Source organism: Nerophis ophidion, linkage group LG11 (assembly GCF_033978795.1).
Source record: "Nerophis ophidion isolate RoL-2023_Sa linkage group LG11, RoL_Noph_v1.0, whole genome shotgun sequence".
NCBI classification, from domain to species: domain Eukaryota; kingdom Metazoa; phylum Chordata; class Actinopteri; order Syngnathiformes; family Syngnathidae; genus Nerophis; species Nerophis ophidion.
Window position 1 is genome coordinate 34,949,478 of NC_084621.1, and position 21,626 is coordinate 34,971,103.

The window sequence follows — 21,626 nt, forward strand, 5'->3', positions numbered from 1 at the left end:
ACACTCACATTCACACACTAGGGACCATTTAGTGTTGCCAATCAACCTATCCCCAGGTGCATGTCTTTGGAGGTGGGAGGAAGCCGGAGTACCCGGAGGGAACCACCGCAGTCACGGGAAGAACATGCAAACTCCACACAGAAAGATCCCGAGCGTAGGGTCGAACCTAGAACCGTCGTATTGTGAGGCAAACGCACCAACCCGTCGCACCGCGCTGCCCCAAACAAAGTGCGATTATAACAATTAGCCGTCAGGTCCACACGACGATCATGTGTTTGTCAGTGGATGTTTTAATGAGAGTCCTGCCTCACCTGAACTGAAATGTAGTCTTGCAACATGTGACCACACAATCTCATCTACTCCCTTAAAAAAATATAATCACTGTAAGCAACGAACCCGGTGACTTCTGCTCTGCTCTGCAACAATGTGGTGGGGAAGTTTAGGGTTGCCATGGAAACTGATCAGCGGTGTCAGCGTTGCGGCCTTTGCCTTCTCCACCGTTTCTTCTTCAAAGGAGAAGGATGCAGCGGAGGTGAGGGAGAAGAAACAGATGTTGTCCTGGGGCCGTGGCCTCGTAGGACACATTCAGGCGCGCTCGCTTATCTTTTGACACTTCCATGGCCGCCTTGTTTTTGCAGTACTCTTCTTCGCCGCCGAGGGGCAGCGCTGAGTGGCAGGAACCTGCTGACGTCATCTCCCTCACATCCAGGCCCAGCTTGGAAGGAGGTGGGATGGAGAGGAGGGGAGGAGGACATGGGCATCGAGAGACTGCAGATCCATCTAATGGACACACACACACACACACACACACACACACACACACACACACACACACACACACACACACACATTGTAAATGTTCTGAAGCAAAGACACACACCATAATAGCATCCCTGCGCTTTACCACAGAAGAAGACATCCTACTTTCCCTCTCATCCACACACTGACAAACACGTGCTGCAGCCTCCCTCCCTACTTCCCTCCCTCCCCCACTTCTTCTCTCTCCATCAGCCCTCCCTCTCTCCCTCTCTCTCTCTCTCTCTCTCTCTCTCTCTCTCCCCCTACCTTGTCTGTTCTGGCTTTTATTGTTGCGTCAGAGTCAGCCAGCAGAGAAGCATGCCGGGGGAGAGCGCTCACAGATCTGTCCCCGCCAACAAGCATCCAGGGCAGGCCGAGGAGGAGCCGGGACTCCCTGGACCAGGTAGGAGCTCTGTGGGTTGTGTGTGTGTGTGTGTGTGTTAGGGTTGGAAATACAACTTAAGGTGGTGATGTAGAGCCCAGTTGTGCAGTATGACACCCCCCTATCCCCTCCCCCCCTCTCCCCTACTGTGTAAGCAACTCCCTAAAGCACCCCCCCCCCCCCCCACACACACACACACACACCCGCCCTTGCTTTTAACTCCTCTCAGCCTGTGACTTGCAAAAAATGGGTCTTGCAAGGCACGTCGTCATCGTCTTCTCCTGTCCTCACCCCGCCATCCCGCCCCCGACCCTACCCCGGGCCCTCTGCTACAGGATCACCATGTCCTCATGCGCATGCATCCTCATCCTCATCTCTCATGCAGTTTTTGTGAGCTGTCAGAGGAGCGTAATGTGCCCCCCTCCCCCTCCTCCGCCAGATCATGACACAGCAGTAGCAGGGTCCGGCATACACGCATGCAACCTTGCAAAAACGTTGTTACTTGTTCCTTGCACTGATTAGAGAGCACATTATATACGTCTTCCTCCTCCAAGCGTACTTGGCCATTAAAGCCGATTCTGATGTTAAACCTGGCCATAAAGGACAGGAGCTCGAAGGAAGTGTTAAAAGACAGGCTACTCCTCTCTGGCTACGATGTTGTTTGGGCCTAAAAGTACAGATCAATAACTAGAAGCTGCTAAATAATAAGACACGATTGGAGGACATTTGTGGGATACATGTAAATATGGTGGCGACTTGTCCAGGGTGTACTCCGCCTTCCGCCCAAATGAAGCTGAGATAGGCTCCAGCGACCCCCTGCAACCCTGAAAGGGATAAGCGGTAGAAAATGAATGGATGGATGGATATAAATATGGTGATTGGAAATGTTACACGATAAAAAATGACTGTGTTATTTTGATAACCCAATTTATAAGTTGCTAGTGTTAAAATTTGGAGTTATTTTTGTGAATAGCAACCCATTTTTGGGTTATAAGGGTGTTATTTTAACTCAATTTCTGGGTTTTCAAAACTATGAACCATTTTTGGGTTGTTTTTCAATGAGTAACGCATTTTTGGCTAAAAGGCTTTTTTTTTTTAATTAAAAAGTGACTTTTTTCTTGAAGGGAATTTTATAATGAACATTATTTACAATTACCCAACATGGAGTGAGCATAACTCAACTTTTGGGTTAAATAATTAAACCCAATAGTTTGGTTGAGATTAACCCAACATAGAGTTATCATAACTCAACGTTTTGGTAAAATAATTCAACGCAAAAGTTGGGTTGAAAAAATTAACCCAAAATGTTGAGTCAAAATAAGTTAATTAAGGGGTTTGTTCTTTTATGAATTCAACATTTGTTAGTGTGAACATACTAAAAATGTTGGGTTAAAAAATAACCCAGTTTGAACCCAACTGCTGGTTCAGAAAAGGACGAACCCCTTATTTGAGTTATTTTAACCCAACATTTTTTTAATGAATTTTTTTCAACCCAATTTTTTTTGTTGAATTATTTAAACCAAACATTTGAGTTATGATAACTCTCTGTTGGGTTAGTCCCAACCAAACTGTTGGGTTGAATTATTTAACCCAAAAGTTGAGTTATATAACTCAATGTTAGATGTTAATGAGATTAATCCATAATAAAATTCCTTTCAATAAAAAAGTAACTTTTTAATAAAAAAAAATAGGCTTTTCACCGAAAAATGCATTACTCATTGAAAAACAACCCAAAAATTGTTCATCATTTTGAAAACCCATAAATTGAGTTAAAATAATACCCTTATAACCCAAAAATGCAATTGCTATTCATAAAAATAACTCCAAAATGTCACCCAACACTCGCAACTCATCAATTGGGTTATCAAAATAACCCAGTATTTTTTAGTGTGTATCTTCTTTGAGTGGCGCTATAACATCATCATTTTCTGTCAAGGACCCCCCCAGAACATGACCTCATGTTGTCACCGTGCAACAATAAATAGAGCAGTGGCACAACCACAGAACGTTCCATCGCGTGAAAAACACTCAACAGATTTACACTAAACTTGGTTAAGAATAAACACAGGGGCCAATGAGGAATTGAACAATGGAGCTGTCTCGCCTTAGACAGTCAGAATAGTTATGTCTGTACTCTGTGAAGTGCCAAACAAACATTCCAACACAAGTATACTGGAAATATAATCCTTTAGCAGAGGACGTCCCACTGGGTCATCATTGTCACCGACGTCCCATTGGGTGTGAGTTTTCCTTGCCCTTATGTGGGCCTACCGAGGATGTCGTAGTGGTTTGTGTTGTGGTTTGTGCAGCCCTTTGAGACACTAGTGATTTAGGGCTATATAAGTAAACATTGATTGATTGATTGAACATTGGAGTGGCATGAAGATCTTACTACATGGATAAAATGACTTTTGTGCTGTACTGCACATCATATCATAGCCATTTTAAGATACAGAGTTTTAAAGTGTCAAGTAAAGTGTATTTATACAGCACTTCTTCTCTCGAGACTCATAGTGCATTACATTGGGAAACCCATTATCCACATCTTTTTGAAGCTAAATTTAAAGGAGAACAGCACTTTTTTTTAAAATGTGCCTATTGCTCACTATGAAAGACATGACAACAAATGGATATAAAGCATTTTAAATAGTGAATAAATGTGATCAGAACTCTGCTTACAATGAAGCCTATGGAAGCCACGAAATTCCACCGATAAAGCCCTTGAAAAAAAATCCAAACTGCTCCATTAAGGTTTTATATACATGATGTAAATGTATACATTGTATTAACGGGCACATTTATAGTAACATTTAATATTTACGTATTTTGATTATTTTAAGCAAACGTGGCACATCTATTTTAAAACGCATCATGACCACTGCTTCTTTTTTTTTTCTTCATCACTGATTATTACTCACTGCAGACTTTATGAGAGCCGACAAACATAATAAAACATCACTTACTGTACAAGGTCTGCTGTCATTAGGATGCCAACTTCTAGGATGTTCAAATGTTAACATTTCGGTGAAGAGTGTCTCATAATCTTCGAGAAGAAACGGGGTTGGGGACCCGAATTAGATCCACTATGGACTGGACTTTCACAATATTATGTTAGGGGGTGGGGAGAGGAGGGGGGGGAGGGTCAACCACATATGCGGTCCTCTCCAAGGTTTCTCATAGTCAATCACATAAACATCCCACTGGGTTGTGAGTTTTTCCTTGCCCTTATGTGGGCTCTGAACCGAGGATGTCGTTGTGGCTTGTGCAGCCCTTTGAGACATTTGTGATTTAGGGCTAAATAAATAAACATTGAGTGATTTCTGGGTCCTAAATGTCTGTCAAAGTGTACCAAGTTGTCGGAATACCTACTCAGACTTCTTCTGTCCAGGTTAGATGCATGATTTATGATCTTTAATAAACTTCCAGGGAGCAAGGAAGTGAGTAAACAGCTGACCACTCGATGATGTAAACATCGGGACACACGGTCGTGATCACGGCGCTGCTATAAATAGTTCATCAGCGTTTGCACTTATAACAGCAATATCACTAATATTTGGTTATTATTCAAGTCACGAAATGTAAATGGAGTATTGTTGGCGCTTTTTGAATGGTTGTTTATTGGATTTTATGAGCAAAATAGAGGAGTTCCCAGTGGCTCCGCTGAAAGCAGACTTTTATTTATGTTGATCTAATATTTAGAATGCATTAAAAAAAAATCTCTTTGTTGCCATGCCTTTCATAAAGATTGTGAACAATAGGCAAAATTCCACAAAAAGTGTAGTTAGCCTTTAAACCAGCGTGGGTGGCGCTGGTAGCAGAGTGCGGAACCTGCATTGTACTGTTCCTGTTTTGCAAAAAAAGATCCATATTACACAAGTTATAGGTAATATCAATTTAAATTTTGCATTCACTCAGTGTTTAATTAGAATCAGTGTGAATGCTTGGGTTGCAGTCTAAAGCAGAATTACACCTAAAGCTAATAGTCATGAGTCAGATATTTCAACACTAAACAGTAAAATGGTTGTTTTTGCTTCTTGTATTGTTGCGTTGTGCCCCTTCTGCCAAAGTAGACTGGCAAGTCGGAGAGAGGGAGGAGAAGGGCAAGTCTATTCAAAAGACTGCAGTGGAGATGCGGAAGCATTATGCTACATTAAACTACAAACCCCATTTCCATATGAGTTGGGAAATTGTCAGATATAAATATAAACGGAATACAATGATTTGCAAATAATTTTCAACCCATATTCAGTTGAATGCACTACAAAGACATATTTGATGTTCAAACGCATAAACTTTATTTTTTTTGGGAAATAATAATTAACTTAGAATTTCATGGCTGCAAAACGTGCCAAAGTAGTTGGGAAAGGGCATGTTCAACACAGTGTTACATCACCTTTTCTTTCAACAACACTCAATAAACGTTTAGGAACTGAGGAAACTATTTGTTGAAGCCTTAAAAGTGGAATTATTTACCATTCTTGCTTGATGTACAGCTTAAGTTGTACATCAAGACCCGCTCGACATCCATTGCTTCCCTCCTCTCCAAGGTTCTCATAGTCATCATTGTCACCGACGTCCCACTGGGTCATTATTGTTACCGATGTCCCACTGGGTGTGAGTGTTCCTTGCCCTTATGTGGGCCTACCGAGGATGTCGTAGTGGTTTGTGCAGCCCTTTGAGACACTAGTGATTTAGGGCTATATAAGTAAACATTGATTGATTGATTGAATAAGTTGTCCAAAAGTCTGGGGTCTTGTTGTCTCATTTTACGCTTCATAATGCGCCACACATTTTCGATGGGAGACACATCTGGACTGCAGGCGGGCCTGGAAAGTACCCGCACTCTTTTACTACAAAACCACGCTGTTGTAACACGTGGTTTGGCATTGTCTTGCTGAAATAAGCAGGGGTGTCCATGATAACGTTGCTTGGATGACAACATATGTTGCTCCAAAACCTGTATGGACCATTCAGCATTAATGGTGCCTTCACAGATGTGTAAGTTACCCATGCCTTGGGCACTAATACACCCCCATACCATCACACATGCTGGCTTTTCAACTTTGCGCCTATAACAATCCGGATGGTTATTTTCCTCTTTGTTCCGGAGGACACCACGTCCACAGTTCCTAAATATAATTTGAAATGCGGACTCGTCAGACCACAGAACACTTTTCCACTTTGCATCAGTGCATCTTAGATGAGCTCGGGCCCAGCGAAGCCGGCAGCGTTCCTTTGTGTTGTTGATAAATGGCTTTGGCATTGCATAGTAGAGTTTTAACTTGCACTTAAAGATGTAGCAACCAACTGTAGTTACTGACAGTGGTTTTATGAAGTGTTCCTGAGCCCATGTGGTGATATCCTTGACACACTGATCTCTGTTTTTGATGCAATACTGCCTGAAGGGATCAAAGGTCCGTAATATCATCGCTTACATGCAGTGATTTCTCCAGATTCTCTGAACCTTTTGATGATTTTACGGACCGTGGATGGTAAAATCATTAAATTCCTTGCAATAGCTCGTTGAGAAATGTTGTTCTAAAACTGTTCAACAATTTGCTTACAAATTGGTGACTCTTGCCCCCTCCTTGTTTGTGAATGACTTAGCATTTCATGGAAGCTGTTTTTATACCCAATCAGGGCACTCACCTGTTCCCAATTAGCCTGCACACCTGTGGGATGTTCCAAATAAGTGTTTGATGAGCATTCCTCAACTTTATCAGTATTTATTGCCACCTTTCCCAACTTCTTTGTCCCGTGTCATTGTATTCCGTTTATATTTACATCCAACACAATTTTCCAACTCATATGGAAATGGGGTTTGTACTTAGACACGTAGTCATGCATTGCTTCATGAGGCTGTCATGGTTTTTGACACTGCAGCACTTGGGGTGGTCATCATGCAGGGAGTTTCTGTTGGAAGCGGGGTGACAATGAGAGCCGGGAAGTGCAACTGTGTGTGTTTCTGTCGGTGGCTGGCACAAGTCTGTGCAGCTTGTGTGTCAAAATGGCCAATCGGCATGCAGATTGAGGTCATGGTGACAGTGGCCTATTTAAAATGAAGGCACTGTTTCTTCTATGTGATACACCATCGTCTGACATCTACTGGCTGTATTTTTCCAACGTTCCATTTTACGTAGCAGATTTTATTCGAACATATACGAAGTGAATAAACTAGCTGCTCTATTGTTACATTGTGTTTAGTTTCGTCCTCGCTAGTGCCATGTTCCTGACAAGTTTGAAAGACAATACTTTAGCATCAAGGCATGAAATAACTGTTGTTTAGCCATCGAATGGTCTATGGTGACACACTGTTAGTGAAGTAAAGACCAAAAGTTCCTACATCCATACTTTGTTCATTAGGTTTGCCAGAAATGGATTTGTCACGTGATCAGTTACATTTTAACAATCTGATCAGTTCTCTGCAAGGCTGAATTCATTTGATATGTGTTTGATTGGGGCAGCACGTTGGAAAGAAGGGTTAGTGCGTGTGCCTCACAATACGAAGGTCCTGAGTTGTCTTGGGTTCAATCCTGGGCTCAGGATCTTTCTTTGTGGAGTTTACACGTTGTCCCTGTGACTGCGTGGGTTCCCTCCGGGTACTCCGGCTTCCTCCCACCGTCAAAGACATGCACCTGGGGATAGGTTGATTGGCAACACTAAATGGTACCTAGTGTGTGAATGTGAGTGTGAATGTTGTCTGTCTATCTGTGATGAAGTGGCAACTTCTCCACCACCTTACGCCCAAATGCAGCTGAAATAGGCTCCAGCGACCCCCAGCAATCCCGAACGGGACAAGCGGTAGAAAATGGATGGATGGAAGGATGTATTTCATTATTAGATTATGTGGAAGAAAAAAAAATATTTGTTCACCTCATCTAACATCTTTTTGTGGAATGGGGGGGGTTTCCAGGAAAAAGCAGATGTCAGTCCACGGACTCCACACCCAGTGAAAGTGGCTCTTCTCCTTGTGACACAAGTTCAAGCCCTTCTCCCAGCACTCCACAGAAACTGCTCCCAACATACACATCTCCATTTGGGCCCAGGCTATTTCACGCAACACCTAACTCTTCTGGTACTCTAAGACCTCAACCTGAAGGGTCTGACAATCGGCACAACCTACCGAGGTTGTCCGGAAAGTTAGGCGGTCATGGACCTTGTGGCCGCCTTATCCCCGTTAAGATGGAGAGAATCAAAGTCAGTGTTAAAATATCATTTTAACCCTTCAGCAGATGCATGAAATTGATATGTGTGTAATATGTGTGTATTGTTGCCAGGTACTGACTGGTTCTGAGGTGGAGAGTGACTACCCAGAGGTGCAGACCATTGACAAAAGGGTGGTGATGGGCCAAGAGACACTTTTAAAACCGTCAGAGATCCTGAAAGGGATGCGCTTTCCAGGACAATGTGATCAGGGTATCTCATCATCAGTTACGCCAAGCTTTGCAGAGCCTCAGACAAAAGTAAACAAGCCAGAAGTCAGCAAAGAAGTGGGAAATCCCCCAAACCTGGACATACAAGGAGATGAGCAAACAGAACCTGAAACATCCCTAACTTCACCAATTCCCCCTGTTCACAGCCCCACTGCACCTACTTCCTCCACTTGTGTTGATAATAATTTCACAGATAAGGAAGAGGGTGAAAGTATCTCGATTATTGAAGTGCCTTCCCTGTCTGTCCACGAGCAGATCTGCCCAGTGGCTCTATCATTTTCCGAGCCAATTTTTTCCGTTGACCCACTTCGAGTGGGTATGCCGTCATCCCTTGACCCTGACTTGTATTATACTGCTCCCTCCACACCAATTAAGGCGGCATCATATTCCTCGCACCTTAAACATCGTTCCTATCCAGGCTCTCCTGCTTGCTCACCCTCACCTGGCTTACCCTCAGACAGCGATGACCTCTGCTCCCCTATGACCTCCCCCACTGGCTCTTATATGACAGCAGAAGGAGGAAGTTGGACATCCTCTTATGCATCTTCCACCTCCCCCTCCACTTCTCCCAACCTGCTGACCACAGAAGATGCACAGGAGGCTCGGGCTTGCTTTGTGGAATCCTTGTCCGAGATTGGAGATGAAGTAGGGGAGGACAAAGTGCGAACAGCTCCAGAGCGGGAGGAAGAAAGACCAGGCGACTTGTATGTGCAACGTTCTCAGGATGTGATTAATCCACGGCTTGGAATAACTGGTACAGCGATACTTGAGGAGGAAGAGACTCAAAAAGATGATGAAATCATTATTTGCAGAGAAAGCCATCGTCCTTGTTGGGTGACTGAACATACACCTCTGCCAAGGAGCAGTAGTAGCCCCACTAGTGACTCACAGGAGGATGGAGGTGAGTCTGAGAGCTCTCTCTGTCCACTAGAGGAGGACAGGACAGCAAATGAGGAATATTCAAGAATTACGCATACAGGCCTGAATCTGCAACTGGACCCATGTGTATCGGAGGAACATTATGGACACACGACTGATCAGCAAGAGAAAACATTCACAGCTGTGACTCCTGATACAGACAACATGGCCTCATCCAACAATAGTCCTGATTCACCTGTTGTCCACATGGATTCTTTTTGTTCTGGATCCTTTGGTAGATTTGGTCCCGGCTCTTTCATGTTCTCTCAGACAGCAAGTGCTGAAGATGTACCAGAAGAAGAAAGGATGATACCTGTCTCTCTCATCCCATTTCCTCCTCACACAAGCCTTGTTTTTAAAGCTGATTCGTTTGAAATAACTCTTTTTCCCACAGAGGCTGAAAATGAAATTGTGAAGGACAGAAACGAAGGCAAGAATATTGACGCATATTCAGCAGGGGAAGAGGAAGCAGACATTGAAGATGATGACGAAGACGATGACAATGACTATGATGATGATGATGATGATGACATCAATGGTAATGAAACTGTGGACACTGGGGACACTAATGACAACAAAGACAACAGTCTGGAGTCTGGTGTGGAAGCCAAGGTGGAAGTAAAAGTGGTTGAAGAAGAAGGGGAAGATGACGATGAAGATGGCCTGTACATCAGGAAATCAGTGGAGGGTGCTACAGATGAGGACAGCTCAGGATCCTTGCTTCATACACTCTCAGACACATCTATAAATGAGGCGTTGGATGACTACTTCTGTTTCCAAGTTGATACTGATGACTCATTAGATTCAGCCTCCTATAATGGGGAGGAAGATGAACGCCTTTACAGCACTGAGAGGCATGCACAGGCACCAGAATGCTCACCTTTGGATTCACTTGAATCCACAGAAAGGTCAGAATCACAACAAGGATATGTCACTAGAATGGATGAAACAGAATGTTTGCACACACAACTGAGAGCAGATGAAACAGTGGATAACTCTGAAATCAAGTGTCTTTCTACAGACACTGCTGCCCAGGAACCCAAAACCCCAGAAACAGAAGAAACGAAAGGTTGTGCCAGTACATTGGATAAAACAAAATCTGTACAAATGGATGAAGGCTTAAAACAATTTGCTGTTTGCACATTTACAGCTTCTTGTGATCCTAAGCCATCTGGTAAAAAAATTAGGGATGCGACTGAAAGGGTAAAACATTATAGTTCTTGTAAAGAACCTAAACATAGCTCTTGTGTCCTTCCCTACTCTGACCCTGCTACTCAAATCTACTCCTTACCTCCTGTTGGGAAAACTCCTAGCTGTACAGTACAGGAACTAAAAGATGAAGATGGTGGCAAAGAGCAAAACAAACGTGCAAAAGAAGATCCCACTTGTGAACCGGACAGAGATTCGTATAAATTGCTCATTAAGCATCATCGTTATCAAACAGGAAGTCATGGAACTGCAGGAGTGAGTAGACTCATATCATCCCAGTGGTCTTCCAATAGACATGATACACCTGACAAAGAAGACCAGAATAAAAAGAAGAATGACAACACCTCAGTAGAGATTAGAAACATTGAGTGTAGAGCCGCGGACCCGGGTTTCTCTGATTTGGGTACTGCCACCAATGATTTGAACAAAGGTGTGCTTCCTGTCCCCTATCCTAAAGACCAAAGTCCAAATCCCAGCAATATCCCAATCTCTGCATCTCCAGAGGTTATTTTTGGACTTGGTGACAATCTAGTTTCGACTCCTGAACATCGCCCTGGTGACTCTGGCCAGGAGAACCTAAGTACAGATGAGAAGGTGCTCGTAGTGGCGGGTTCACCTCACTTTCCTTTGGCTATCTCACCCAAAAGGGAAAACTCAGAAACAGATACAAGAAGGGAAATTTGTCCTGTAGCGGAAATGACTGAATTACATTTAGGATCATTGTCTGAATTTGGAGTATGGGGAGCAGGGGAGTCTCTTTCCTTTTCACTGGGGAAGAAGTATGAATTAGAAACAGAGAGTGTACTCATGTGTGACACACAAGGCCAAAGTACACAGACCACAGTGATTCCTAACATGACCAGTGAAGCATACCAAACATATCCTTATGGTTGTCTTCAGGCGGTAAAAGACAACGACGATGGAAAGATGCATGAGGCAGAAGATGCAGAAGTAATAAGAGCGGGAACTTCTGAGTCTAATTTAGTCTGTTGGAAGTCAATCGAGGAGATCTCGGAGGCAGGTGGCGGCGAGCGGAGATTCCCTGAAGAGGATGTCAGTAATCAGGACAACGATGGGGATAACACACAGATGCATGCAACATGGATGGACACAAACAATAATAATGATGCTACTTTTGATTCACTGGAAGTAGCAATATGTGGAGGACTGAATGCGTTATCAGAGGAAGTGAGGCCTCAGTTTGAGTGTGTCAAAGTCACAGATTCAGTCTCTAACATTCCGCTTGAAGAGATGCCAATGCGAGTTTCTGTCAGTGAAGAACAAAAATCACCAGACATTTCATCCACAAATGAAGGTCAGAGTAGCGTGTTGTTAAATAACACTAGTGAGAACCAATGTGCAACAAATGAACATCTCAACAGCCCACCAATGTCAAGATGCCAAACAAGTCCCAAGTGTCAGACAATCACTGCAGCAAGTAATATAGTACCTTCTTTACTACATGGCTCTTTTGGTTTCTTTATTCCTAGATGTAAATCTAATGCATCTACACCCGTAAAAGATGCAAAAATGTGTGTGCAGTTAGAATCTGAGATTGCGGTGGAGTCTCAAACTCAAGGCGAAAGAAAAAGCGATGCTGGTAATATGATTGACAGAGTTGTTGACGAGCCAAAGAACACAGGTGCCGATAAAGGACAGCAGTGTGAGAGTTCTAACTCAGGAATGGATGAAGAAAATAATACAAAGAAAATGAAAAAGAGATGTGCAAAGAATAAAAAAAAAGAAGAAAAACCGTCACCCACACCAACTCTTTTAGACGGGTTTGCACATGATGCTGCCAAGGATACAATTTGCACAGAGAAAACTGATGCTACTAAGAAAGGGCGAAGAAGGAAACAACACAAGGCCTTGAAGGCAGGCATTCATTTGGATTCCAGCCCTGAAATTCTTGATGATGACAAGAAACCTTCTGTTTCAAAACTAACTTCAGCAGTGGCGATTGAGGATATTTCCAAAACAAAGACAGGCAAAAAGGCCAACAAAGTGTCATCATTAGAACAAAAGACTGACAAAGGTTTTTCACAGATTCAAGAAAAAAAGTGTCTCCCTCCTAACGTCACACGCCCTAAAGATTGGAGCCGCAACTCAAACAAGCGTGTCGGAGAGAACCTTAATGTCATGGGAGAACTCGACAAAGAATCACATAAGGAACAAAAAGAGCTGGACAACAGACCAGAAGTACTTAATAACACACAAGAAGGGCTTGATAACAGACCAGTGTCTAATGGTCAAAGAGGAATCAGACTAGACATTAATGACAATAACATACAGGATGATCAGATCATACTATCACAGGCTATCACTTCATTTTCTTCCCCAAAATCGCCCGTTTCCTCTTCGTCACCTTTCTACGGAGCATCAACAGAGACAAAACATGAACTTATCACACCTGTACAAGAATCACAGCCGGCACTTTCAGTCCAGCACTTGCTTTTGCTACCCCGGTCCCACACAACCTCTACCACCAGCCAGCAATTTCTTACAAACCACGTAGAGGCCACCGTCATTCATCCTACGGTGAGCAAACCTTTACCATCTTTGTCTTCTGAGATGCCAAGTAGTTTGTCCGAACCAACACAGGAGTCGTCTTCCATCCCTCCTTGCCGTAACCGGTCCACCCCCCAGTCTCACAAAGAAAACAAGCAGGGCTGTACAAAGGACACAGCCAAAGGTAAGAATTAAAAATCTAGCACGATAACCGATTCAGTGTTCTTTGCTAGAAGGATGATCAATAAATATGTGCTTTTTTTTAAGATGTCACTTTAGCACAGGGGGGATCAGACAAGAGCGAGGAGGATTGTAGACTCCCTGATCAAGGGTCAATTCTCAAAGAGAAAAGCGGAAACACAAGTGGATCCTTGCAGAAAACGGGTCTTTCTGATCAAAAGGCAACCCAACCTTTCTCTTCTTATCAGCTCACCGACAAACAGTCCGGCTGCTCAATTAACCACAAACACCCAATCTCTGAAGACTTCAAAAACAGCTGTAAGTTTGTTTCCATTTTATTGCATTGCATTAGGTCAGGGATTTTCAAACTGTGGTATGCTGGGTTCATCTAGTGGTATGTTAACAATTACTTGGTTATTCAAAGTGATACTATTCACGTAATGTTACGTTATCCAAATATATTAAATATAATTGTTTATTAATACCTCTGCCTTATTTTTAATGAAAATGTATGCCTACTATGCTACTGTATCCTTATATTGGTCATTTTCTGTTGTGGCACTTGCTAATAAAAGTTTGAGAACTACTATTTAGGTTATATCGTTTTCATTCCCATTATGTTTGTAGCAGTATTCTACTACACACTTGTATGTGTGTGTGTGTGTGTGTGCTTGTCTAGGTTCCATTGTGGCCTCCTGTAATGAGTCGGAGAGTGAAGGGTCAGTGCCTGAGCTAGAAGAGGCAGGGCCAGTGACACCTCTTCAATCTCAGGTGCATCCCTTGACTATATTAGAAAGAGCAGTCACTATTAGGCACGCAAACCCTGCAAAATAAGACCACACTAATACACATATACTACATACAAGCACTATAGATAAAAGTAATACTAAATAGGTATGTTATTATATATCTAATTAAAAGAAAGGGTCCCGTATTTTTCAGAGTATAAGTCGCTCCGGAGTATAAGTCGCACCTGCCAAAAATGCATAATAAAGAAGGAAAAAAAAATCATACATATGTCGCACTGGAGTATAAGTCGCATTTTTGGGGGAAATTTATTTGATAAAACCCAACACCAAGAATAGACCTTTGAAAGGCAATTTAAAATAAATAAAGAATAGTGAACAACAGGCTGAATAAATGTACGTTATATGACGCATAAAGAACCAACTGAGAAGGTGCCTGGTATGTTAACGTAACATATTATGGTAAGAGTCATTCAAATAACTATAATATATAGAACATGCGTTTATGTTTACGTTTACCAAACAATATGTCACTCCTAATTGCTAAATCCGATGAAATCTTATACGTCTAGTCTCTTACGTGAATGAGCTAAATAATATTATTTGATATTTTACGGTAATGTGTTAATAATTTCACACACAAGTCGCTCCTGAGTATAAGTCGCACCCCCGGCCATACGATGAAAAAAACTGCGACTTATAGTCCGAAAAATACGGTACCTCTTGAGCACTGCATGAAGACAAACAATTGTGCCGAAACAACTGGACGAACATGCAATATTTGTTAGGGCACAGTTGTGGTCACAAGTTTACATACACTTGTAAAGAACATACTGTCATGGCTGTCTTGAGTTTCCAATAATTTCTACAACTCTTATTTTTTTTCTGATAAAGTGAATGGAGCACATACATGTTGGTCACCAAAAACATTTATGAAGTTTGGTTCTTTTATGAATTTATTATGGGTCTACTGAAAATGTGACCAAATCTGCTGGGTCAAAAGTATTTAGCTGAACTGAACCAATTTTGTCAAGAGGAGTGGTCACAAATTCAACCAGAAGCTGCCAGAAGCTTGTGGACGGCTATCAAAAGCACCTTATTGAAGTGAAACTTGCCCAGGGACATAATCCAAATATTAACATTGCTGTATGTATACTTTTGACCCAGCAGATTTGGTCACATTTTCAGTAAACCCATAATAAATTCATAAAAGAACCAAACTTCATGAATGTTTTTGTTACACACAAATATGTACTCCAATCACTATCACAAAAAAAAAAAAAAAAGAGTTGTAGAAATAATTGGAAACTCAAGACAGCCTTGACGTTATGTTCTTTACAAGTGTATGTAAACTTTTGACCACGACTGTAAATGTACACTTCAATGTGGTGGTATGGCTGTGTTGGGGCATATTCTACTTTTTCTCTATTCAAATATGACCTCAGAATATAACCTAGCCTACTTATATTTTCAGCTAATTAGGTCGAGGACTTTACGTGTCAGGTTTCCTCAAATAATCTCCAATGTAACACCTGCACCTCTCCTGCAGCTCCTCTCCTCTGCAGACGAAGGCGCGAACAGACCGAAACAGAGCCGCAGTGAGAAGAAGGCCCGTAAGGTCAGATAAGACACTTAAAAAAACAATGTGCTTTTAATTTTGATGATCATAATGCAGGTATTATACTCTAGCTGTTGCTCTGTGTGTGCGTAGGCCATGTCTAAACTTGGTTTAAAGCCTGTCCATGGTGTGACTAGGATCACCATTAGGAAGTCCAAGAGTATCCTCTTTGTCATCAGTCGACCCGATGTATTTAAAAGCCCTGCGTCGGACATTTATATTGTATTTGGGGAGGCTAAGGTAAGTACCTTTGTTTCCTTTTCTTTCACTGCATCGTGTCTGATTCCTCTCCGCTCTCTTCTTCCCAGATCGAGGATCTTTCTCAACAGGCTCACAAAGCCGCTGCAGAGAAATTCAAGGTGCCTGTGACCTCTACTCCGCTGGCGCCCCCCGTCCCACCCAGCCTCAGCATCAAGGAGGAGAGTGAAGAAGAGGAGGAGGAGGAGGTCTATTATTGCATGCACCACTCACTGATCTTCACTTGTGACATTGCCCCTAAACCTTTTTCCATCTTTTTCCAGGTGGACGACGGGGGTCTGGAGCAGAGGGACATCGAGCTGGTGATGGCTCAGGCCAATGTGTCTCGAGCCAAGGCCGTGCGTGCGCTGAAACACAACAAGAACGACATTGTGAACGCCATCATGGTAAGGATGGAGAGAGTGGTATACTATAGGGCAGATGGTCAACAAATGATAGATAGATAGATAGAGAGATAGCGAGATGGATGGATAGATAGATAGATAGATAGATAGATAGATAGATAGATAGACAGACAGATAGATAGATAGATAGATAGACAGATAGATAGATAGATAGATAGATAGATAGATAGATAGATAGATAGATAGATAGATAGATAGATAGATAGATAGATAGATAGATAGATAGATAGATAGATAGATAGATAGATAGGTAGATGGATGGATGGATAGATAGAACTTTATTTAGTCCTTCAGGAGAGTTCCTTCAGCAAAATTAATATTTCCAGCACAATCCCATTCAAGATCAAACAAACATTACATAAAAAACGGAACAGGATCGCTGATGGGTCTGCCGACTTTTGGCGCCCCTTACAAAAACGGTGAGATACAGGTAAACAAGGGTAGGGGAATGGGAGGAAAAAATAAAAGATTAAAATAAAATAAGATAAAATTAAAAAAAACAGTCTAAGCCTGGGCCTCTGGAGAGGGGGTCCAGACTAAGGCCAAGGGGAAAAAACAACAACTCACCAAACATCAAAGAAAACAAAGGACATGTAAGACATTAAAGCAGATGATGCAACCAGCCACTTCTACATACAGCTATGAATAAAAAGTAAAAGAAACATATACACTGTGGTGGCCTCTGCGGTGTTCCACTGGGGTTGAGAGAGTATGGTCTGAGACAGGAGCAGACCCAACAAAGCAACCAAGAGAGACTCCACTCTCGGCCGCCAACCAACTCTCGGCTAGTGTCCAGCCTGCATGGATGAGCGCGGATATGTCCAAGAAAACCGAGGTGACCGATACCTGCTCATTCAGCCAAGACACTGTGAAGCTTGTCCGTCCCGGCGCTCAGTGCCAGCCCCGCAGTCCTGTCTCTTCATCCGCATCTCCTCCAGTCCCTCCAAACTGAACCTGGTGTGGCAGAGACCCAGCAGCTGGTCTCCATGGCCACAAGGCTCCCGGGAGGCAGAGCCAGAAGTCCACAAAAAGCATCGCGGAGGTCACGAAAGTGCTACCTCTTGTCACACAGTCCTAAAGGGTCCCGGACCCAAAGGCAAATATATATATATATATATATATATATATATAAATATATATATATATAATAACACATGAAAACAAGAGGAAAACACAAAAGGATGACGCAAGAGCACAGAGCTCCTGCCAACAGCAGCCACTACTGCAGCGCCATCTTGGGAAAAAAAAATAAATTATGGAGTGATAGACAAGCAATGGAGGATTTAGTCAAAGTGATAAAATAGAAGACAATGGCAAGTATAATTTTTACTCAGTAAGAGCTGTTTGCAGTTTCTCTCCACTAGATGGCAGTAGAACCTCACACTGTTTACTGGATATTCAAAATGGACATATCACTCTCCTCTTTTTTTCAGGAGCTGACCATGTGAAGGGTGTGGATGATCTGAATCCATGCTTGACTCTATGCCTAAAGACTATGCTTTGTTGCTGCTACTGTATAATGTTGCACCTCCAAAACCTGCTAAATAAATAAAGTCTGTAAGATGGGAAATGTTTGTATATTGCTCCAATAACTGTGTCGCTTAAATCACCAATATTTGTTTGGTCAACAGTTTTGTTTCAATGGTGTTTTGGTTTGTCCACATGAAGTGATGGAGCTAACTCTGTCAGAAATCTGTTTAGCTCAGGCCTGGGCAATTATTTGGAGAAAAACATGTGTCTGGGTGCTGGTATATGTATCCATACTTGCCAACACTCCCGATTTTCCCGGGAAACTCCCGAATTTCAGTGCCACTCTCCAGAAAACCTCCCGGGGCAACTGTTCTCCCGATTTTCACCCTGACAACAATATTGGGCCAGTGCCTTAATTTAAGGCACTGCCTTTAGCGTTCTCTACAACCGGTCGTAACGTCCGCTTTTCCTCCATACAAACAGTCACGTAATGTATGCGGCTTTTATACACACACATGTAAGTTTAATGCAAAGCATACATGGTCAACAGCCATACAGGTCACACTGAGGGTGGCCGTATAAACAACTTAAAACTGTTACAAATATGCACCACACTGAACCCAAACCAAACAAGAATGACAAACACATTTCGGGAGAACATCTGCACCGTAACACAACATAAACACTACAGAATAAATACCCAGAATCCCTTGCAACACTAACGTTTGTCCATCCATCCATTTTCTACCGCTTATTCCCTTTGGGTTCGCGGAAGGCGCTATTGCCTATTTCAGCTACAATCGGGCAGAAGGCGGGGTACACCCTGGACAAGTCACCAGCTCATCGCAGGTCCAACACAAATAGACAGACAACATTCACACTCACATTCACACACTAGGGCCAATTTAGTTTTGCCAATCAACCTATCCCCAGGGGCATGTCTTTTGGAAGTGGGAGGAAGCCGGAGTGCCTGGAGGAAACCCACGCGTTCACGGAGAGGACATGCAAATCCCACACAGAAAGATCCCGAGCCCGGGATTGAACCCAGGACTACTCAGGACCTTTGTATTGTGAGGCAGACACACTAACCCCTCTTCCACCGTGAAGCCCACTAACTGTTTTCTTTGCAGAAAAATATCCTTCGCGTCATTCCCTGACACCCACATTTCAGGTATGCCGCTCTGCAAACACTCTGTGGAAACAAACCACGGCCACACACTGGTTGGTGCCTCGTCTGACTTTGATGGCCATAGTAAAGTTAAAAGTTAAAGTGCCAATGATTGTCACACATACACACTAGGTGCTGTGAAATTATCCTCTGCATTTGACCCCTCACCACAGGGGAACAGTGAGCAGCGGTGGCCACGCCTGGGAATCATATTAACAGTAGTAAGTAGTATATCATGCAAAAATTTCTGCTTCCAACCATTGAAATACTTTGTATAGTTCATGACTTACGGTATTTTAAAAACATCACTGCAGATCATAATCGCAGCGACAGTTTCCATCTTAAAGATCTAAAAAAAATGGGGGGAACACCCGGCAGGCCAGATTGAAAAGCTTGTGGCCTTATATGCCCAGGTCTAGTTCAGCCCCATTTTAGGGCCCTGTTATGCGAAACCAACTTTTCTTACCAATTGTGATGATGAGGTGGCGACTTGTTCAGAGTCCACTTTCCGCACGAATGCGACCCCGAAAGGGACAACTGGTAGACAACGGATGGAAGATACCTGCATTTGTGTATTTAGGTCTCGAAAATATCTTGCAACTTAGTGGTGCTGCTGTGGCCTTTCTTCAAAGGTGGTCACCTGTCTACTGAATATCTGCTCTAAGCTTTTGAAAAACGACACTTTAAAAAAAAAAGTTTGCCTATCATTCACAATCATTATGAGGGATAAGAACACTTTTTTTGGGTGGGGAGGGAGGGTTTAAAGGTGATCAAAAAACACTTTGACGATGCGGCTAATGGGAGTCACCTTTTTACAAACACACTGCAAGCATATATATATATATATATATATATATACATAAAATAATAAGACACATTCACACAATATGTGATATGTATGTACTGTACCATGAATTGATTAACGTGGAGCCCGACTTAAACAACTAGAAAAACTTATTCGGGTGTTACCATTTAGTGGTCAATTGTACGAAATATGTACTGAACTGTGCAATCTACTAATAAAAGTGTCAATCAAACAATCAAAGTACATTATTTACCGTATTTTGGTCATTTTGATCAAATCCTTGGCAGATTTATTTTTCTTTCCAGAGCAGCGCACTTCCTACTACCGGCAACTACCGTGTATCCTACTTCCGGAAACAAACATGAGTGTGTTATAATCATGGGCAGATTTGATAACAAACAATGAAGACAACTATATGTTGACAAATGCAGATTTATAATCTTATCTTTTTGAATCTGAACATACGGACGAATAACTCTGGAACCATGTGCAAAGGAAGAGTGAAACGCTGAGAGCAGACAAGCAGAGAGAGTGAGGTGAAAGTCACTAGAAGCTGCAAAATGTGGAACTTGAGGCCAGGCTATTTCGACGCAAATAGAGTACTTACCCAAATAAAACAGAAACAATGTCCCCAGCCAGCTAAACCAGCCGGACAACGATCCATCGAGTGAGTCAATCTTTATATATCAGTCATGATACACACAGCAAGTAATGAGTGTCATGACAGACAAAATACGCTGTCTGGTTAGGTGTTTACAAACAAACCTGAAATGTGGGCGAATACTCTAGATCAGGGGTAGGGAACCTATGGCTCTGGAGCCACATGTGGCTCTTTTGACAAAGGCATATGGCTCTCAGATAAATCTCAGCTGATATTGCTTAACAGGATAATTAATGATAAATTCCACTGGTAATCACAGTATTAAAAATAACATTAAAAAATATATAAAACTTTCTCATGCATTTCAATCCATCCGTCCGTTTCTACCACACCTGTTCAAGAAGTCACATTGATGGTAAGAAGTATTTTATTTATTATTGGTTAGCTTCGGAACAACAATGTTATTAAAAAGAATTAGTGAAGTGAATTGTATTTATATAGCGCTTTTCTCAAGTGACTCAAAGCGCTTTACATCTCCATCCATCCATCCATTTCTACCGTTTATTCCCTACGGGGTCACGGGGGGTGCTGGAGCCTATCTCCGCTACAATCGGACGGAAGGCGGTGTACACCCTGGACAAGTCTCCATCTCATCACAGGCGCTTAACATAGTGAAACCCAATATCTAAGTTACATTTAAACCAGTGTGGGTGGCACTGGGAGGTAAAGGGTCTTGCCCAAAGACACAACGGCAGTGACTAGGTTGGCGGAAGCGGGGATCGAACCTGGAACCCTCAAGTTGCTGGCTCGGCCACTCTACCAACCGAGCTATACCATCCCTACATAAGAGGCTTAATATACTCGTAAAATGTTGGTCTTACTTAAAAATGCTTGCATTTAGTTGTATTCAGTGTTAAAAAATATTGTATGGCTCTTACGGAAATACATTTTAAAATATTTGGCTTTCATGGCTCGCTCAGCCATAAAGGTTCCCGACCCCTGCTCTAGATACTGTAATACTATTATTGTTCATGTTCTCCAGTCAGTACAGATTGGTGTCCTTTCGCATTGTGTTGTGCATTTCAAACTCAAACGCATTTTCTGATGTTGTAGAAGCCAGCTTATCTC

General features: G+C 42.5%; 1 protein-coding gene and 1 long non-coding RNA gene across 3 annotated transcripts in view; one reads left to right on the forward strand and one right to left on the reverse strand.

Moving 5' to 3' along the window:
• Positions 1–1,294, reverse strand: part of LOC133561979 (uncharacterized) — a 3,053-nt gene extending 1,759 nt beyond the window's left edge. Inside the window, exons 1-2 of the long non-coding RNA XR_009808812.1 lie at positions 1,066–1,294; positions 1–780 (exon numbers count right to left, since the gene is read on the reverse strand). The exon at positions 1–780 is cut by the window's left edge and continues 1,759 nt beyond it. This is a non-coding gene — a long non-coding RNA (uncharacterized LOC133561979). The remainder of the gene's footprint in view (positions 781–1,065) is intronic.
• Positions 998–18,084, forward strand: nacad (NAC alpha domain containing). Of its 2 annotated transcripts, XM_061915736.1 has the most exons (11): positions 998–1,201; positions 8,094–8,377; positions 8,458–13,278; positions 13,342–13,432; positions 13,516–13,746; positions 14,108–14,199; positions 15,724–15,792; positions 15,886–16,032; positions 16,101–16,238; positions 16,314–16,436; positions 17,888–18,084. In XM_061915736.1, exons 1-11 carry the CDS (start codon positions 1,117–1,119, stop codon positions 17,900–17,902), a joined length of 6,096 nt encoding a protein of 2,031 aa, XP_061771720.1. In that variant the 5' UTR covers positions 998–1,116; the 3' UTR covers positions 17,903–18,084. The 2 variants fall into 2 exon arrangements, with proteins under 2 accessions (XP_061771720.1, XP_061771719.1); XM_061915735.1 differs by having other exon boundaries at positions 1,001–1,201; positions 8,458–13,432.
• Positions 18,085–21,626: the final 3,542 nt, after the last annotated feature.

What these genes read in the sequence shown, in the direction of transcription:
- nacad (XM_061915735.1), top strand. Translation starts at nt 1,117, where the DNA reads ATGCCGGGGGAGAGCGCTCACAGATCTGTCCCCGCCAACAAGCATCCA. An exon ending in GCCGGGACTCCCTGGACCAG is followed by an intron (nt 1,202 to 8,093) that starts GTAGGAGCTCTG and finishes GGGGGTTTCCAG; the next exon opens with GAAAAAGCAGATGTCAGTCC. An exon ending in GTGAGAAGAAGGCCCGTAAG is followed by an intron (nt 15,793 to 15,885) that starts GTCAGATAAGAC and finishes GTGTGTGCGTAG; the next exon opens with GCCATGTCTAAACTTGGTTT.